The sequence below is a fragment of the Mustelus asterias genome, chromosome 4, assembly GCF_964213995.1.
Source record: "Mustelus asterias chromosome 4, sMusAst1.hap1.1, whole genome shotgun sequence".
In the NCBI taxonomy this organism is placed as follows: domain Eukaryota; kingdom Metazoa; phylum Chordata; class Chondrichthyes; order Carcharhiniformes; family Triakidae; genus Mustelus; species Mustelus asterias.
Window position 1 is genome coordinate 16956630 of NC_135804.1, and position 20143 is coordinate 16976772.

Genomic DNA, 20143 nt, shown 5'->3' on the forward strand with positions numbered 1-20143 from the left:
GGCCCCTCTCCTTGGTGAACACTGAAGAAAAGTATTCATTCATCACCTCGCCTATCTCTACTGACTCCATACACAAGTTCCCACTACTGTCCTTGACCAGCCCTAACCTCACCCTGGTCATTCTTTTATTCCTCACATAAGAGTAAAAAGCCTTGGGGTTTTCCTTGATCCGACCCGCCAAGGACTTCTCATGTCCCCTCCTAGCTCTCCTAAGCCCCTTTTTCAGCTCATTCCTTGCTAACTTGTAACCTTCAATCGAGCCATCTGAACCTTGTTTCCTCATCCCTACATAAGCTTCCCTCTTCCTTTTCACAAGACATTCCACCTCTTTGGTTCCCTCACTCGGCCATTTCCTCCCTGCCTGACAGGGACATACCTATCAAGGACACCCAGTATTTGTTCCTTGAAAAAGTTCCACTTTTCATTAATGCCTTTCCCTGACAGTTTCTGTTCCCATCTTATGCCCCCTTTTTAACTTTAAATTAGAAAGACAGTACTGAAGATATCTATCTTATAAATTTTGTGTTGATAACACTTTCAGAAGAAAAATAGTGTCTGTGTTCGGGATATTATGTGGGTGTTTCAGTGCAGTATGAAAGAAAGAAATGTAGTGCAATTGAAGACCAGTAGTTTTCAGCTGTTTCCAGTATTATTTGACTTGTACCAAGGGTAACATTCTCCGATTTTCTTCCAAATGGAGGAATCGACCCCTCGGAGAACACCATGATGACGAGCTTTGGTGACCAAATGTTTTATTTTGTTGGCTGATATGTCATTATGACTGATTTGACTCATGTTCCTGTGTATTTAAAGCTATTCATTTCTCTGTTTGAATTATCTATGTTTACAACCATTTAGTGGACATGGGAAATCATTTTTCAGCTAAGTGGTTTGGTTCCAGGCCAATGTTTTAATGGCTTATTCAGTCTTTAACTGTGCTACATTATTTTCCACTAATAAATTCACTTGTATGAACCTATTTAAGCAGCAGTCCTGAACGTCAATTTTACGTTGGAAATTTTTTATGTGATAAGGCAGCATGTTGGCTCAGTAGTTAGCACTGCTGTCTCACAGCATCAAGGACCTTGGGTGACTGTCTGTGTGGAGTTTGTATGTTCTCTCTCCGTGTTGCGTGGGTTTCCTCTGGGTGCTCCAGTTTCCTCCCACAGTTGAAAGATGTGCAGGTTAGGTGGATTGGCCTTGCTAAATTTCCCCTTAGTGCCCAAGATGTGTAGGTTAGTTGGATTAGCAGTGGCAAATGCTCGGGGTATAGGGCAGAGGGGAAGGACTGGCTGGGATGCTCTTTTGGGCGGCACAGTGTCACAGTGTTTAGCACTGCTGTTTCACAGCTCCAGGGACATGGGTTCAATTCCAGTCTTGAGTGACTGCCTGTGTGGAGTTTGCATGTGCTCCCCATGTCTGAGTGGGTTTCCTCCGGGTGATCCAGTTTCCTCCCACAGTCCAAATGTTTGAAGGTTAGGTGGATTAGCTATGGTAAATGTACAGGGAAACGGCGGGTGAGAGGGTCTGGTAAGATACTCTGTCAGAGAGTTGGTGCAGACACGATGGGCCAAATGGCCTCTTCTGCACTGTCGGGATTCTACGATGATTAATGATTCTAACAAATGAGCTTTTAAGATCTAAGCTGAGTAATTTATGCACAAGAGTGAAGTTTTAGGTGCGTTTAAGAATATTTTGATACCCAGTCACAAATATTGATATATTGGAACTTAAGTAAGTTAAATTCAGATCTATGAGATCTAGGAATTGTGTTATCTTAAATGTTATATGCTTGCTGTCTCAGAACACTTGACCAATATTTATTGTAACGCATTAATATAAACTTGTATGGCTACCATGTCTCAGAACCCGCAACCTTGGGTCCATGTTCATACCATATTTCAGATCTTGCTGGCTTTTGGAGAAAGAAAACCTTAACTCAACTAATGGGAAGCCATGACATCAAGTTTTTATTTTTAAATTTAATTAAACTTTCTAAAAAATAATATTTTATAGCCTTGTACAGTACCACTGCCAAGATTTATCTGTTTTATTAGCCATTGGGGCCTGGTTGGGCATTTCTGTGTGGATCAGGCAGTTTGGGTTGGATCAGATCAGACAGATCAGGCAAAACAAGGTCGGGTGGGTTGAGGATGGCTTGGACCACTCAAAGCATGTGTGGGTAAGTTGGTAACTACTCTAGTGTGCCAATGCAGCCAAATTGTCCCAGTAAGTTACTTTATTTGTTTAATAACAATTCAGTTGATGCATGGCAACATATTAAAATGCCTGGTTTTCAGACAACCCTGGTTTTCGGATAGCCAGATTGAGACAGTGTACCTGTATATAGGAACAGGAGGAGGGGGAGAAAAAAGGAGGAGAACTTGAAATATCATTACATTCAAGAATATGGGACAAGTGTAGGAAAATGAGATCAGTGCGCCTGGAGTGGTAGTTATTGTCAGTGCAGACTCGATGGGCCGAAGGACCTTTTCTGAGTTGTATGGCTCTAAGGCCAGAATGTTATGGCCATTCTTGCCAGCGGGATTTTCCCATCCTGCTGCAGTGAACAGGGATTTGGCTGGGCATCAAATTCTCCGACCTCGCTACAGTGGGAGCATGGCGAGAACGTCTGGTAAGATGGCACCCTTTAATAAATGTTAATCTGCAAAGATCACTTGAAAGCAAAGCAAGTGCTGACTGATCCAGAATGAAGAGAGGAAAAAGCTTTTTGAGAGAGAGAGAAACACACTGAAAAATGGGAAACATTTTCCCCTTTGCTCCCATTCATGCTGCATTCTCAAAATATGCTGCAGCGATTATCAAAAATGACTGAAAATCATATTCTGCTGTCTGTTGTCAGCATCTTTTACTTATTTTCTCCCCAGATATATTTTTCTATTTGCCCTCATCGATCATCTTGCACAAAATTAATTCAGATCAGCGCCTCAACATATTTCACTTGGCATAGTATGCATTGAACTGCAGCTGGAGGATTGAGTTAATATATAACATGTCACTAGTTAATCACTGGATCTTAGTGACTATTGCCTGATCACTGCAGAGAACATTGATGGCAGTATTCCTTTCAAATAAAATTAAATAGAAAATAGTAATTGATTTTACCATAAATAAAGTAAATTGCAGGCATATAAACAGTATTTTGAGATAAAGACCATGGGCTTAGCTTTTTGTTTGCACATTTCTCTTGACCCAAGGAAGGAAAAACTTGTTTAAATACTTGTAACTGGCTACCTTGTTATGTCAGTTCTTTTAAATACAGTACAGTATCACTTAAGAATTAGATTTTAGTAGATTAGTCATGGAGCAGTCAAACATGCACAAAGCTCCGTATCTTAGATTTAGGTTCCTCCTCAATCGACACTGTCTTCAGGAATCTGGAATTAATAAATCACAATTCCTTCTGTGTTAAGAGGGAGCAATTTATTTGATTTATGGAGAGGGAGCGGTCACAAAATTGCAATAGCGCAGAATATCTACCATGGATGTCACAGCAAATATATCTGAACAATTTTGACACCACACCGACTATCTATAATGAAAGGACGAGCTGAAAAGCCAAAAATCATTCAAGAAGACATTTATGACTGGACGATGTTTGAAGGAAAAAATACATTGCTTAACTCAGACCATAGCAATTAAGTAGAAAATGACACTCATGTGATAATAGCTATTCATAAGGTGTCTCACAAGAGGCATGTTAGAAAAAATTGAAGAATATGGAATAAGTGTTGCCTCAATATAAATAGAGACTTGGATGAGTGATAAGAGTTGGGTAAATGGATATTGCTCATACTGAATAAGTGTGAAGCAATACGTTTTCAGAGCAACAACAAAAACTTGTATTTGCAAACTAAATTAGTTTGGAAACTAATTTTTAATAGAAATTTGAAATACTAGAACTGTTTCTTCTGGATTTGAGAAGGTTAAGATAACATTTAATGGACATTTTACAAGTTAAAAGATTCTGATGGGAAATAACTATTTCCTCTGGTCAGGGAGTCATTTATTTAAAGCTGTTGCTAAAGATGTTAGGAGAATTCTTATTTTTTTACAGGGAGGGATGTAGAAACATGGAATCCTTAAGCAGACTGTAGTTGGAACAGCAACCATTGGAATTTTAAGGGAAAATTCAGTAACTGTTTGAAGCAGAACAAGAAACAGGTTATGAGGAGAGAGCAGGGTTAGTTTTAGATTGCTGTAACAAAGAAATAGCACAAACGTGATGGCCTGAAGGCTGGCTTTTATGTTACATATGTAATTATACATGGCTATTTTTTACAAATAGTTGGAGAGGAAAAACCTATTTTGTTACCTATAATTACAGTTAAGTGTACCCCGTTGATAGACGGCGATAAGATGCACAATTGTGCTTAAATTGGTTGATGCTACAAGCTTAGAGTAAACCTGAGAAATATTTCCCAGTGCTCAGGATGTTTAAATGTCAATTCAAGTCATAAATTAGTATAGTAGAAAAGGAGGCCATTTGGCTCCTGATTCTGTGGCAGCTCTTTCAAAGAACAATCAGTTAATCCCACTTCCCCATCATTTCCCCATACCCATTCAAGTGTTTATTCGAGCATTTCAAGCATTTATTCAGTCCCCTTTTTGAAGGCTGCTAATGAATCTGTATCCACACCCGATCAGGCAGTGCTCTCACATGCTAAACGCTTTGTGTAATTTTCTTTTTCTCACAAATTGCCAATCACCTCAAACCTGTGATCTATCCTTAAACAATTGGAAACAGTTTCTCTTTATCTACTCCATCTGAGCCTTTCTTGATTTTAAATTATTAAAAAATAAATGAAATTCTGTGATCAAGGCTTAAGAATATAGAGTTCGAGCATTTCTTTTAAATGAAGATTAACAGAGTTACATTACAGCAGGAGATAGATAGGCTGGAAAATTGGGTGGAGAAATGGCAGATGGAATTTAATCCGGACAAATGCGAGTTGATGCATTTTGGTAGGTCCAATTCAGGTGGGAGCTATAAAATGAATGGCAGAACCATCAGAAGCATAGACACACGAAGAGATCTGGAAGTACAGGTCCACAGATCCTTAAAAGTGGCAGCACAGGTGGACAAAGTAGTGAAGAAAGCATATGGCATGCTTGCCTTCATCAGTACTTCTTACTATGTTTACCCCAGTCCAACGCCGGCATCTCCACATCATGCCTTCATCAGCCAGGGCATCGAGTATACAAGCTGGCAAATTATGTTACAGTTATATGAAACATTGGTTAGGCCACATTTGAAATACCGTGTTCAATTCTGGTGGCCACACTCCCAGAAGGACGTGGAAGCTTTGGAGGGAGAACAGAATAAGTTTGCTAGGATGTTGCTATAAGGAGAGATTTGAAAAAATTGGGATTGTTCTCCCTGGGAAGGCGGAGGCTGAGGGGGCGACCTGATAAAAGTTTATAAAATTATGAGGGGCATAGATAAGGTGAAATGACAGTTACAAGGGAGCAGAAGTTCAAGGTAAGGGGGGAAAGGTTCAGTAGAGATGTGGAGGGGAAGGTTGTTACACACAGCAAATCTTTGTTCTTTGTTCTTAGAAGCTGGTAGGGGCCTGGAATGTACTGCCAAATGAGGTGGTTGAGGCAGACACATTAACGACATTTAAGACTTATCTGGATAGACCAATGAACTGGTGGGATATAGAGGGATACAGGCGGTTGGTCTGGATAGGACAACGTGATCGATGCAGGCTTGGTGGGCCGAAGGGCCTGTTCCTGTGATGTACTTTTCTTTGTTCTATTCCTGGTGTTAACTGGTTTTAATGGTTTCTTTCCACAGGGTGCAGTGCCTAAAGGCAATGCCACAAAAGAGTATATGGAGAGTCTGCAGCTGAAACCGGGGGAGGTGATCTATAAGTGCCCAAAATGTTGCAGTATTAAGCCAGAGCGAGCTCACCATTGCAGGTATTGTATATTCTACGCTTTAAAAACATAGCTTTCAATGCAGTTTTCACTAATGTGCTACTCATTCCATTTATAATGGCTTCTTGACCTTCAGTAGAAATCTCTGTAGGATTGTAGTATTATTGACAAACAGTTTAATAACTCTTGAACCATTACAAATTTTGTATCATGTTTAATTAGCTATCAGTTGCCTTCAGCAATTCTGAGACAAGTTTTATTTTTCTGATTAAGTGTTGCAATCAAAAGTAAAAACAATTTTTTACAGCAAGTGAGACGTATCGTAATGCGGCAATTCCATTATATTTATTTGTTGAAGATTATTGCTGGTTGCTATCAACCATTACTGTCATGTTCGTACAGTAGAAATGAACTTAGACGAGAATCCATTGTTTACTGTTGCTTGAAGTGAAAAGATAACAAAGTAAATTACAAATCTCAGTGCCTCAAAAGTATTCAAATAATGTGAAGCAAGACAGCTTTGTTCAGTTGATTTATAATGAACCATTTAATCTGCTGTATTGTCATCAGGGAATGATTGCACATCTATTTGAAGGAAAAATATTCAGACCATACATTACATAGATATGTCAGCTGCTCTTCATGTGGTTGTCTGTGATCAGGCGATGAGTGGAATTTTTTCTAGGAAAAGAGGGAAAGAACTGGAAGGCGATTTGCTCAGATTAACTCTTGTGAATATCTTCTCGGTTAATTAGAGAGCAACATTGCCTTGTAGCTGCAGATGGTGCATTGACTGGGGAATCTCATAGCACGCATTCATCGAAAAGAAGTCCTAAGACCTTTTGATGAAATAAATATATGACGAACAAAGCAATATCCAGCCATATTAAAACTTGAGCCCTGGTTAAGTTCTGACTTTTTTGTTAGATCTGAGCATTAGAAGTTGCAACAGATACGAAGTTACTTCACCATTCAGTTTATGACATTCAGGTGAAAATGCAACTACTGGCTAAGTGTTCCTAACAAATCTTTTGATCATGTCTCCTTTTGTATAGTATTGTATAGTAAAAGTACTTTCCATGCTGTTCTTTCCAAATGTTGATTTCCTTAATACATTTTAGAACATGAAAGTGATGCGCAAAGTGTTGGAAGTTATCATTGACAGCACAATCAAGCACATTTTGCTCACTGATGTTCAGTTTGGGTTCTGCCAGGGCCACTGAGCTCCTGACCTTATTACAGCCTTGATCCAAACATGGACAAAAGAGCTGAACACCAGAGGTGAGGTGTGAGTGACTGCCTTTGACATCAGGGCAGCATTTGACCAAGTTTGGCATCAGGCAGCCCAAACAAAACTGATGTCATTGGGAATCAGTGGCAAAGCTCTCCACTAGTTAGTGTCATACGTAACACAAAGGAAGGAAGATGGTTGTGGTTGTTGGAGGTCAAACACTTCAATCCTGGGACATTGCCACAGAATTTCCTCAGGGCTGTGTCTTAGGCCCAACCATCTTCAGCTGCTTCATCAGTGACCTTCCCTCCATCAAAAGGTCAGAAGTGGGAATGTTCACTGATGACTGCACAATGTTCAGCACCATTCACAACTCCTCAGATACTGAAGCAGCCTATGTCCATATGCATGAAGACCTGGACAATATTCAGGCTTAGGCTGATAAATGCAAGTAACATTTATGCCACACAAGGCTCAGGCAATGACCATCTCTAGCAAAAGGCAATCGAACCATCTCCCTTTGGGTTACCATTGACCAGCCAAATAAATACCATGGCCACAAGAGCAGGTCAGAGGCTGGGAATTCTGTGGCGTGTAACTCACCTCCTGATTACCCAAATCTTGTTCACCATCTACAAGGCACAAGTCAAGAGTGTAATGGAATACTCCCCACTTGCCTGGATGAGTACAGCTCCACCAACAGACATGAAGCTCAACATTATCCAGAACAAAGCAGCCCACTTAATTGGTACCTCATCCAACAGCCACTTCCTCCACCGTCGATGCACACTGGCAGCAGTTGCTAGATGTACTGCAGCAACTCATGAAGGCTCCTTCGACAGCATCTTCCAAACCCGCAACCGATATCACCAATGAGGACAAAGGCAGCTGATATATGGGAACACCAGCACCTGGAAATTCTGCTCCAAGCCACACACCATCATGATTTGTAATTATATCACAGTTTTTTCACTGTTGGTGAGTCAAAATCCTAACAGCACTGTGGGTTTACTCATACCAAATGGACTGCAGAAGTTCAAGAAGACAGCACCTTCTCAAGGCAGTTAGGAGTGGGCAATAGGTGCTGGCCTCGCCAGTGGTGCCCACATCCTGTGAAAGAATAAATTTAAAACCTTGTTAGATTCTTTTGCTCTGATCTTGAGAGACTGTGCAACATAATAGCACAAAAAGCAATCAGGGTTCAAGACTTGGGAAATAATAAAATTCTAAGTCCAACTGAAAATTTATACTGATCACAGGAAATCAGTGTTACAGTTAACAACTGACAAAATTGTTTAGTAGACAAGTAAGAATTATATTTGGGAAGAAGGCATGTTTTGACAAAACACATCAAAGTGTGGGTGCATCACTAATTACCAAACCAAAAAATATTTGAGAAAAAAGATATCGCAACTGTATATTTTGTTTTTATGAGATTACTGAAACAAAGATTGTGAACCATTGACAAAGATTTATTGCAGAGGTTTCAGTAAGATATAGGCAGATTATTTATTTATTTTCATATTTGCTGTGTGTGCTTCCTCTCTGTAAAGAATGCTTTCACATTACAATACAAATAGAATGACTCAAGCAAAATGGCATTTTGGAATGATGCATTCGTTTTTGTGAAGGAGCAAAATGATAATTAGATTTGCTATGGAGGAAGAAAAATACAGCATACTGTGGATTTCCTGTGGATTACAGTTTGACGTTGATGTCGGTGGGGGAAACCAGCACTTGTGACTAATATTACTCACATTACTTTCTAAATGGCATGAATATGTCTCGTATGTGACCTAGATTATTTTTAGGAGCCAGTCACCAATTTAAAACGGAAGTGCTTCACTTCTATCTTTATTCTGCTTCATTGGATTGCATTTCGTAGTTGCCTATAAAATATATACTGTGTACAGTTTCTCCATATAGAGTTCTACTGTGGTTTTGAATTGAGTTCAGAACACGTATCTTGTCTATTGAACGTCAGTTTTGTGTCAAAACCAAGTCTAACAATAATTTAAGAGTCGAGTAACTTCTGTTTTTGCTTGTCATTGGGATCAGTGATTGTGAAATGTCAGTTGCTGTTTTAAATTGGGAAATGTTTTTAAATTGTTTCAAGTCTATTTATAAAGAGTTGAAGTGCCTTTTTGAAATGTGCCGTTTGGTTAAGTCTTAACAGCTCAGTGCTTTTGTTGTATTTTACTTGGGATGTGGACTGAGATGGTAACGCTGACATTTACTGCCCATCGGTAGGTGCCCTGAGAAAATGGCAGTCTGCATCGGAAATCACTGCAGTCTGTGTAGAATTTCTTGTTTGTACTGGTTGAAACAGGCTTACGAGACGACTTTAGAAAGCCGTTAAGAGTGAACCACATTGGAATTGGAGTTGCATATTGACTCAACTGGTAAGCGTATCAGGTTTGCAACTCTAAAGGGCAATAGTAAATTAGTTTTAACAACAACCTAACAGCCTGGTGGCCATTTTCACTGATTTTTTTATATGAAGGGTTCCCCTACAATATGAAAATCTTCAAAATGTTGATTGACGTTAAATATGATAGGTTTGAAATATGCAAATCTTTTTGGAATAAAAAATTATTATTTCAGTTATTTTATTTTCAACTTCTACTTACATTGTGCTGCAAATGGAAAATGTCACAATCCCCTTACAGAGAAGCAAAACACAGGAAGCAGGACACAGCAAATTTTTGTTATGGCACCATAAGATGTGGGAGCAGGCCGTTCAGCCCATTCAATGAGATCATGGCTGATCTGATATGCTATTCCTCAACTCCACTTTCCCTCTTTATTTCAATAACCCTTTATTCCCTTACTGATTAAAAATCTATCTATCTCAACCTTGAACATACTTAACGATCCAGCCTCTACAGCCCTCTGCAGTAAAGAATTCCACAGATTCGCTACCCTCTGAGAGAAGAAATTCCTGCTCATCTCTGTCTTAATGGATAACCCCTTACTCTGAGGTTATGCCCTCTGGTCCTAGACTCTACGGTAGTCATGATGTGGAGATGCCGGCGTTGGACTGGGGTAAACACAATAAGAAGTCTCGCAACACCAGGTTAAAGTCCAACAGGTTTATGTGGTAGCAAACGCTACTAGCTTTCGGAGCGCTGCTCCTTGAGAACACCATCCACCAGGTACTTGGTACATACTCTTGCAACTCGGCCAACGTTGTCTACCTGATACGCTGCAGGAAAGGATGTCCCGAGGCATGGTACATTGGGGAAACCATGCAGATGCTACGACAACGGATGAATGAACACCGCTCGACAATCACCAGGCAAGACTGTTCTCTTCCTGTTGGGGAACACTTCAGCGGTCACAGGCATTTGGCCTCTGATCTTTGGGTAAGCCTTCTCCAAGGCAGCCTTCACGACACATGACAATGCAGAGTCGCTGAGCAGAGACTGATAGCCAAGTTCCGCACACATGAGGATGGCCTCAACCGGGGTCTTGGGTTCTTATCACACTATCTGTAACCCCCACGATTTGCCTGGACTTGCAAAATCTCACTAACTGTCCTGTCTGGAGACAATACACAACTCTTTAACCTGTGCTTAATGCTCTCTCCGCTCACATTGTCTGTACCTTTAAGACTTGATTAGCTGCAAAGACTCGCATTCCAACCATTATTCTGTAAATTGAGTTTGTGTCTTTATGTGCCCTGTTTGTGAACAGATCTCCCACTCACCTGACGAAGGAGCAGCTCTAGTGGCGTTTGCTACCAAATAAACCTGTTGGACTTTAGCCTGGTGTTGTGAGACTTCTTACCTAAACTCTACCACAAGGGAAAAACTGCCTCAATATCTATGTTGTCAAGCCCCCTGAGAATGTTTTTTTTATCTCCGTATGATCACCTCTTCTTCTAAACTCCAATGAATACAGACCCAGCCTACCGAATGTCTCTTCATAAAAAATCCCTCCATACTGGAATCAACTAGTAAGCCTTCTCTGGATTGCCTCCAATGTCAGTATATATTTCCTTAAATAAAGGGGCCAAAACTGTTCACAGTATTCCAGGTGTGGTCTAACTAGTGTCTTGTATAGTTTTAGCAAGACTTCCCTATTTTTATACTCCATTCCCTTTGATATAAAGGTCTACATTCCATTTGCCTTCCTCATAAACTGCTGAACTTGCAAGCTAGTTTTTTGTGATTTATGCATGAAGACCTCCAAGTGCCTCTGTGCTGCAGCTTTCTGCAGTCTTTCTCCATTTAGATCATTTCCGCTCCTTTATTCTTCCTACCAAAGTGCATAACTTTACATTTGCATATGTTATATTCCATCTGCCAAGATTTTGCCCACTCACCTAACCTGTCTATGTCCCAGTGAAGACTCTTTGTCTCATTCTCACCACTTGCCTTCCTGCCTATTGTTGTGTCATCCGCAAACTTGGCAATAGTACATTCACTTACCTTGTCCAAGTCATTATTATATATTATAAATAATTGTGGTCCCAACACAATCCCTAAGGCACTCCACTAGTTACAGGTTACCATCCTGAAAATGTCCCTCTTATCCCAACTCTCTTCTATCAGTTAGTCAATCCACTGCCCATGCTAATATACTACTTTAAGGTATTAAGTTACCTCTGGTTAGAATTATCCTAACAGAACTCCTGGATGAGCCAAATCTACTTGAATCAATGTGCTTCCAGGTCCAAGAATACAAAAGAGGACAATGTTTCAGGAGCAAAAATTAAAGCACATTATGCATTATCTGTTGATTTTCTCCATTAATCAAACTGTTTTGCATTCAATGATCTCGTGGAAAAATTGATTTTTCATTAAGTTTTTGAAAACCTGCCAATGCAAAAGTCTTGATTTTGGCAGTACTTAGTGAATTCACCATCAATCCTTACTTTATAAAAATGATTTTACCATCAAGTGAAGTTATCTTGATTTGACCATAATTTCAGTAAAAAAAAGCATCTCGCATGCTTTGTAAGTGACACTCACTAATTTGAAACTAATTAGGTCAGGTTTCATGGCTGCCTCATTATTTGAAATGTTAGTGTGCATTGATCTACAGTTGGGAAATAGACACTATCTGTTGTAGCACCTATTTTATAAAAGGTTTATTTCTGGCCATAGCTACTAATCTTGAGTTTCCTGTTGAGGTGCAATTTTTAATTTTTCTCTCCGTTGCGGTTACTGGTATTCACACTCAGGCTCCATATGGTGGGTAAGAATATTTCCTCACCCACATATAACCATTACACTGGGAAGTTTGTGAAAGCCAGTTTCTTCTGAAAGAAGTAAGAAATTGTTCCCTCAAATGCATTTTAAGCTCCTGGAGACTGATTCGATCTTTATTGCTTTCTATCCATTTGTGCATCTGCTGTGTAATTATCTATCCTTTAAATAAATCGGCCATTAATTGCACAGCAGTCTGGCAGTCTTTTGTAACAAACAAAGAAGTGGTCATTGCATGTGAGGTCCAGTGTATCAAACAGTAATTAATAGGGAGACTGTGGCATGTTGTGTCATTCATCAAATGTACATAAGTGTAGGGTTCTGTTCATTGGAGCCCAGTCTGCTTTTCTTATGGAAGTTACCCTTTCATAAGTGAACACAATTTTCAAGGAGAAAGCCTGAGTCGTAACAGTGGTTGTGATAAATTTAAATTTGTTGCTCTTTCATAATGATTCAGCTCCCTTCCGCTGGCTTAATATCAGTAGCACTGATCGTTTCACCAGAAGATAAATTAATAGTTACCCTGCAGCTCAATTATTAGAAGTGCAGGATAAACATATTAAATGACCAAGTGGAAAAAAAAATTTAATCTTTGACTTGACTCAAGTAGCAAATACGATAGTAGGTTGAAAATTCCTTTGCTTCATGCCGTTAATTGGACAAGTCCCTTATATTGCTCGCCAGTTATCAAAATTAGTTTTTCTTCATCTCTAGATAATTTTGTTAAAGACTTTTAAAAACACCTTCAGTAAGCTGTTTTTGCAGTTTTTTTTAAGTTTGTCCAAGGACTTCTGATAGTTAAATCTTGGAATTCTTGCTATTGATTTTTTGTTCAATTTGTACATCCGCCTGTACAATATGGGTAAAATTAATAGGTCCAGTTATATGAATTTTGCAACATCCTAGCCAATATCAGCTAAAACTGACTCCAAAATATTCCGTTCACTTCATTGAAAAGATAAGCTGCATGATCTCATCATTTGTGAATGCACCTATAAAAACTTAACACTGGCAAATGTTAGTTCTTCATCCTGAAATTTCCTGGGAACAAAAGCCTGAAGTGCACTTTGAAAAGTTGCTAACATTAATTCATTCTTGAACCGGACTGCATTTATGAATTGTTAAAATACATTTACTTTTTATCAAAAAAATGGAAAGTTTTCTCAAACGGGGGTTAAGCCCCCTGCCCTCAATCATAATTGTCTCTTGCGGCAAAGCTAAACAGTTCCTGATGAGAGAAATTGCTGTTGGTCCTTCATGTGGAGTCTGAGCATTCAGGTGCTGATCTCTTGGCCATCTTGTATGGTTTTTAGCATTGTTGGCCAATGTGGAACTAACATTGGCGTGCTCTCACTGTGTTTGCAGTGTAGGTTTTTAAAATATTTGTTTGTGGGCCATGAATGATGCTGGCAATGCCAGCATTTATTGTCATCCCTTCTTGGGGAAGGTGGTGGAATGGTATCGTTTTGAATCACTGCAGTCCATGTGACAGGGATGCCCACGGTGCTGTTCGGAAGGGAGTTCCAGGATTTTGACCCAGAGACAGTGGAGGAATGGTGATGCAGTCCCAAGTCAGCAGTTCCAAGTCAGGATGGTACATGGCTTGGAGGGGAACATGCAGGCGGTGGAGTTCTGGTGCATCTGTTCCCCTTGCTCTTGTAGCTGATCGAGGCTGTAGGTTTGGAAGGTGCTGTCGAAGAAGCCTTATCAAGTTGCTACAATGCATCTTGCATATAGTACACACTGCTGCTATTGTGCGTCGCTGGTGAAGGGAGTGAATGTTTAAGGCAGATGGAGTGCCGATGAAACAAGCTGCTTTGTCTGGGATAATATTGAACTTCTTGAGTCTTAGACTCCTTCATTTGTTCATTCAGGAAAATTGAAAGTATTCCATCATACTCATGATTTGTGCCTCTTAAACGGTGGACAGGCATTCGACATCAGGAGCTAAGTTTAACTGCCACAGAATTCCCATCCTGTGCCCTGCTCCAGGATCCACAGTATTTATAAGGCTTCTCCAATTAAGTGATGGGCAATTCAGCAATGGTGATTCTTTTGAACATCAAGGGAATTCTCTCTTGCTGGAGAGGGTCACTGCCCAGCACTTGCATGGCATGAATGTTACCTGCCACTCATCAGACCAGATCTGAATGTTGTCCCGGTTGAACTACATGCAGGCATGGACTCTTCATTATCTGATGAGTTGTGGATGGTGCTGAACATTATGCAATCATCAGAGAACATTCCTACTTCTGACCTTCTGAAGGTCATGCCGGCATATCCAAGGATGGTTGAACCTGGACACCACCATGAGAAACTTATGCAGGGATGTCACAAGGGTAAGATGATTGATCTCCAACAACAAAAATCTCCTTCCCTTGTGCTAGGCATGACTCCAGCCAGTGGAGAGCTTTCCTCTTGATTCCCATTGACTTCAGTGTTGCTAGGGCTCCTTGATGTCAAGCGCAGTGACTCGCACCTCACCTATTGAAGTGAGATCTTTTCTCTATGTCTGGCCCAAGGCTGCAATGAGGTCTGGAGCTACATGTCTCTTCCAGAACCCAAACTGTGCGTTGGTGAGTACCCTTTTACACTGTTTTGCTGAAAATCTCAGAAGGAACCCAAGATGGATTATTAACTCAGCACTTTTGACTGAAATTGGTTGAAAATGCTTCAGCCTCATCTTTCACAAACAAACAGAAAATGCTGGTCCAAAGATGTGTGGGTTAGGTTGATTGGCCATGCTAAATTGGCCCTAGTGTCAGGGGGATTAGCAGGGTAAACGAGGGTTACGGGAATAGGGCCTGGGTGGGATTGTATTCAGTATAAACTCAATGGGCCGAATGGCCTCCTCCTGTACTGTAGGAATTCTATGATTCTAACTCAGCAGCAAATGTGCACTGTTGACTTTGCTGACAATTGAGAGTGTACTTAGTGGATGGTCATTGGCCAGATTGGATTTTACTGCTTTTTCTGGACAGGACATACCTGGGCAATTACCAGATTGATCCCAGTGTTGTACTTGTACTGGAACGGTTTGGCTGGGGACATGCTTAGTTCTGGAGCATAAGCCTTCACTAATACAGCTGTGATGTGGACAGGGACCATTGCCTTTGCTGTATCAAATGTGTTCAGCCATTTCTTGATAAATGGAGTGAATGAAATTGGCTGAAGACTGGCATCTGTGTTGCTAAAAATCTCAGAAGGAATCCAAGATGGATTATTGACTCAGCACCTTTGACTGAAATTGGTTGAAAATGCTTCAGCCTCATCTTTCACAAACAAACAGAAAATGCTGGTCCAAAGATGTGCGGGTTAGGTTGATGGCCATGCTAAATTGGCCCTAGTGTCAGGGGGATTAGCAGGGTAAACGAGGGTTACGGGAATAGGGCCTGGGTGGGATTGTATTCAGTATAAACTCAATGAGCCGAATGGCCTCCTTCTGTACTGTAGGAATTCTATGATTCTAACTCAGCAGGTCGGGCAGGATCTCTCCACAGATGCTGCAAGATCTGCTGAATTTATCTACCATTTTATGTTTTTATTTCAGATTTCCAGCATCTGCAATATTTTGCTTTTATTATCTTTCACATTAGTGTACTGGGCTCCCCTGTCATTCAGAATGGGGATGTTTGTGGGGCCTGCCCCTCCAGTTAGTTTAATTGTCTACCACAATTCTTCACTGCAGTGGCAGGCTGCAGTTGTGCTAGAGGGCTTTCCTTTGGCCCACCGGACCTTGTGTGTTGCCCTTAATTGGACCATGAGCCCTCCCTCTAGCCACTAATTAGCCAGTCCAGGGAAATCCATTGGAATAAATTTATAATTTTGGAACTGTCATTCCAAAGGTCTGCACTAAATTATTTCTGATGAGACACAAGATGAAGAAAATCCGCGCATTCAGTAACATCCATTGTGTGTGCAGGATCAATTACAACAGTTGTTAAACACCATACGGGACAAATTTAAAAATATCTTAACTGTGGCGGTAGATAATAGATAGTTACATGGGTACGATGGGTATAGAGGGATATGGGCCAAATGCGGGCAATTGGGATTAGCTTAGGGGTTGTTTTAAAAAAGATAATAAGGGCGGCATGGACAAGTTGGGCCGAAGGGCCTGTTTCCATCCTGTAAACCTCTATGACACTATAATGTCCCAGACATTCTTGAACGTACGATTATCTGTATTTCGAAAAATGATAGAGGCATTTGATTAAATATAAATGTGTGTTTGTTTGAAAATTAGTGCAGCATTTCGTGGCTAATTGTTTTTATTATGCAAAAGATTTTATTCTTTCTTCCCGAAACAGTATTTGTAAAAGATGCATCCGGAAGATGGACCACCATTGTCCTTGGGTGAACAACTGTGTTGGAGAGAACAATCAAAAATTCTTTGTACTCTTTACTGTAAGTTTATATCTGTTTTACTGCAAGTTTCAGGCAATTAAAATTATACCATAGCAAACAAATCAGAACTAACATATAGAATCCCCCCCCCGAATTAGCCTTTTGAAATCAAGCCACAATATTATTGATGGCGTGAAACAAGGAACTAAGTAACCAAGGTTATGTTTCCGTTACATAGCATTGATTTCACAACGCGTGACAAAGCATTTTGTTCTAGTATATCCTGTTTCTAGATAGCACAGTATTTACATTTTCAGTGCACTGTCACTGAGGTAAAGAGATACTGGAGATTATCCATTGAGTCGGCCTCATCCAGTAGTTCATTTTTAAACAGTCTTGGCAAGCAGACCCAAGTGGAGTGCTTTTCAACTAAGAGCAGCTGTTAAATAACCAGTTTGAAACACAATTCACTACAAATTAGGGAGATTGAGGTGGAACACCATAATTTAAAACACAATGCTGATTAAATCAAAGCAGCAGCCTAAAGGAAAAACCGACTACAAGAGCTACATTGTCAGGTAGGATGCTGTAAATTTCTGAGCTTTTGTGTTATGTAGCCGTCCCTCATCCTCTTTGGAATTCCACCTTCCTGCATTGTATGAATCAATAGCAATACTATTTTTAAATAGAAAAAGATACTGGTCAAAATATGTCTTTCAATCCATAGAATATTTTTTCCTACTGTGGGAGATGGGATTTGAGATGTTAGCCATAATAATAATATTGATGAGTCCAGTTTCATCATGTTTCATTAAACCCCACAGTTGCCTCCCTGTTTATTAGTGTCCCAAGTAGGCTTACATATACACAGTAAGTAGTCTCACAACACCAGGTTAAAGTCCAACAGGTTTATTTGTAGCACGAGCTTTCGGAGCGCTGCTCCTTCATCACTCACCTGATGAAGGGGCAGCGTTCCGAAAGCTTGTGCTACCAAATAAACCTGTTGGACATTAACCTGGTGTTGTGAGACTACTTACTGTGCCTACCCCAGTCCAATGCTGGCAACTCCACATCATAGTTACTTTAACACTGCAATGAAGTTACTGTGAAAATCCCCTACTCGCCACATTCTGGCACCTGTTCGGATAGACTGAGGGAGAATTTAGCATGGCCAATGCACCCTAACCAGCACGTCTTTCGGACTGTGGGAGGAAGCAGGAGCATACAGAGGAAACCCATGCAGACACGAGGAGAACGTGCAGACTCTGCGCAGACAGTGACCCAAGCCAGGAATCGCACCTGTTTCCCTGGCACTGTGAGGCAGCAGTGCTAACCACTGTGTCATCTGGTATAGGGGCTCTATTTGGAATTTCACTGTAAAGTAAATCATGCTGTTTAAAAAAATTAAAAAGATTTAAAGAAATCCACATTTTCTTACATTTTGAAAACTCCATGAAAAGAATGGCATTTTCACCAGAGGAGAGGGCAAATTATATTCATCTTCATGTTTGTTTTTTGGTCAGGGTATGTAATTTATCAAAATTTTAACAATTTACAATTATTTATAATTTAAGCTTTAACTGCAGCAAAATCCATCCTGTCACGAATATCGCCTTGCCAGCTCAGTAACACTAAATTGGTAGCTTCAAAGGCGACTTAAATGCTGAGTAACTTTGGAACTTGAATATGATGGGATGTGCATGTATATTGTTCTCAGATTTCTGCTGTTAATGCCCTGAATTTTCATTTTGGGAATAGTCATGGGGAAACTCTCCAAAGTTTGCCAATCTCTTCAAAAGTTTCCTGTTCTTTCCTGAGCTTTTCAGAAATTAATCAACCTTCATTATGTATAGACTTGATTACTTCAACACAATCATGGTCAGCGTGCTATATTGGGCAGCACTATGACACAGTGGTTAGCACTGCTACCCCACAGCGCCAGGGACCCAGGTTCAATTCCCAGCTTGGGTCACTGTCTGTGTGGGGTTTGCATGTTCTCCCTATGTCTACGTGGGTTTCATCTGGGTGCTCTGATTTCCTCTCTCAGTCCGAAAGACATACTAGTTAGGTGCATTGGCCATGCTAAATTCGCCCTCAGTGTGCCCAAACAGGCACTGGGAGTGTGGTGACTAGAGGGTTTTCACAGTAACAGTGTTAATGTAAGCCTACTTGTAACACTAATAAATAAACTAACCTAATATTCTACCCTCCAGAAACTTGGTGTCATCCAAAACTCTGCTGCCCATGTCCTAACTCTCTTATCTATCAGCCCTGACCTCGCTGACTTCCCTTGCCTCCTGGTTAAGCAATGACTCAATTTTAAAATTCTTACACTTGTTTTTGGATCCTATCATGCTTCCTCCCTATCTGTGTAATCTCCTTAAGCACCACAACCCTCTGAGATATCAGTGCCTAGACCCTAAGCTCTGGAACTCCCTCCCTAAACCTCTCCACCTGCTCTTGAGAATCTCCTTAAAACCCACTTCTGAGACCAAACCTTTGGTCATCTGTTCACATCTGGTCGAGGAGGGGAGGGGTCGGAGAAGGAGACCTCGGGTTTACAAGATCAGATGTCCTTCCTGGAGATGTTGTGCTGCTGAAGACTCCATCTGAACAATGAGACAGTGCAGCACCTGTTCCCTATGACTGTGAAGGTCACGGCAGCCCTAAGCTTTGTTGCCACCGGGTCATTCTAGGACTTGACTGGCAATCTCTGTCGGATCTCTCCGCCATCAGCCCACAAGTGCATCCTAGACGTTATGGATGCTCTGTATGCCCGCACCTCTGACTTCATCCACTTCGACCTGCACTAGGCCCACAAAGATGCCCAGACTGCTGGGAGTGTTGCCATCACTGGAATGCCTCAAGTCCAGGGGGTTAGCCATGGGACATATGGCCTTGAGAATACCGTGGCATCAGGGAGTGTCCTTCATCAATTGTAAAAGGTTCCACTCCCTGAATGTCCAAATTGTCTGTGACCACCGTCTGAACATGTGTGTGTACATTTTCTAGGAAATGTGCATGACAGCTTCATACTGGAGCACTCACAGATCCCTAGGATCTTCCAAGGACCACCCCAGGCTGCTGGGATGACTCAGAGGGGGTCAATTACTACCTATTGAGCTGATGGCTGATGATGCCAGTGCGGAGGCCCGTGACCCGAGATCGTAGGAATGACATTCACAGTGCCACCCAGTCAGTAATTGAATGGTACATAGAGCAGTTGAAGATAGGTTTCCACTGCCTCGACCGGTCCAGCAGAGCTCTCCAGTATAGCCCCCAGAGGGTCTCCCGCAGTATTGTCGTTTGCTCTGCCCTCCACAACCTGGTGTAGCAGTGGGGCGATTTGCTGGAGGAGGACGAGAAGGAACGTGCCACTTCCTATGATGAGGAGGAGAACTAGAAAGAAGTGGAGGAAGAGATAGAGGAGAACCTGATGGAAGGAGGA

The 20143-nt window shown here is 41.0% G+C and overlaps 1 protein-coding gene across 2 annotated transcripts in view; it reads left to right on the forward strand.

Moving 5' to 3' along the window:
- zdhhc7 (zDHHC palmitoyltransferase 7) overlaps positions 1-20143 on the forward strand; it is an 80951-nt gene that overhangs the window by 47783 nt on the left and 13025 nt on the right. For both annotated transcript variants that reach the window (XM_078210606.1, XM_078210607.1), the window contains 2 exons: positions 5822-5946; positions 16659-16755. In XM_078210606.1, the coding sequence (XP_078066732.1) occupies positions 5822-5946; positions 16659-16755 (222 nt within the window). The remainder of the gene's footprint in view (positions 1-5821; positions 5947-16658; positions 16756-20143) is intronic.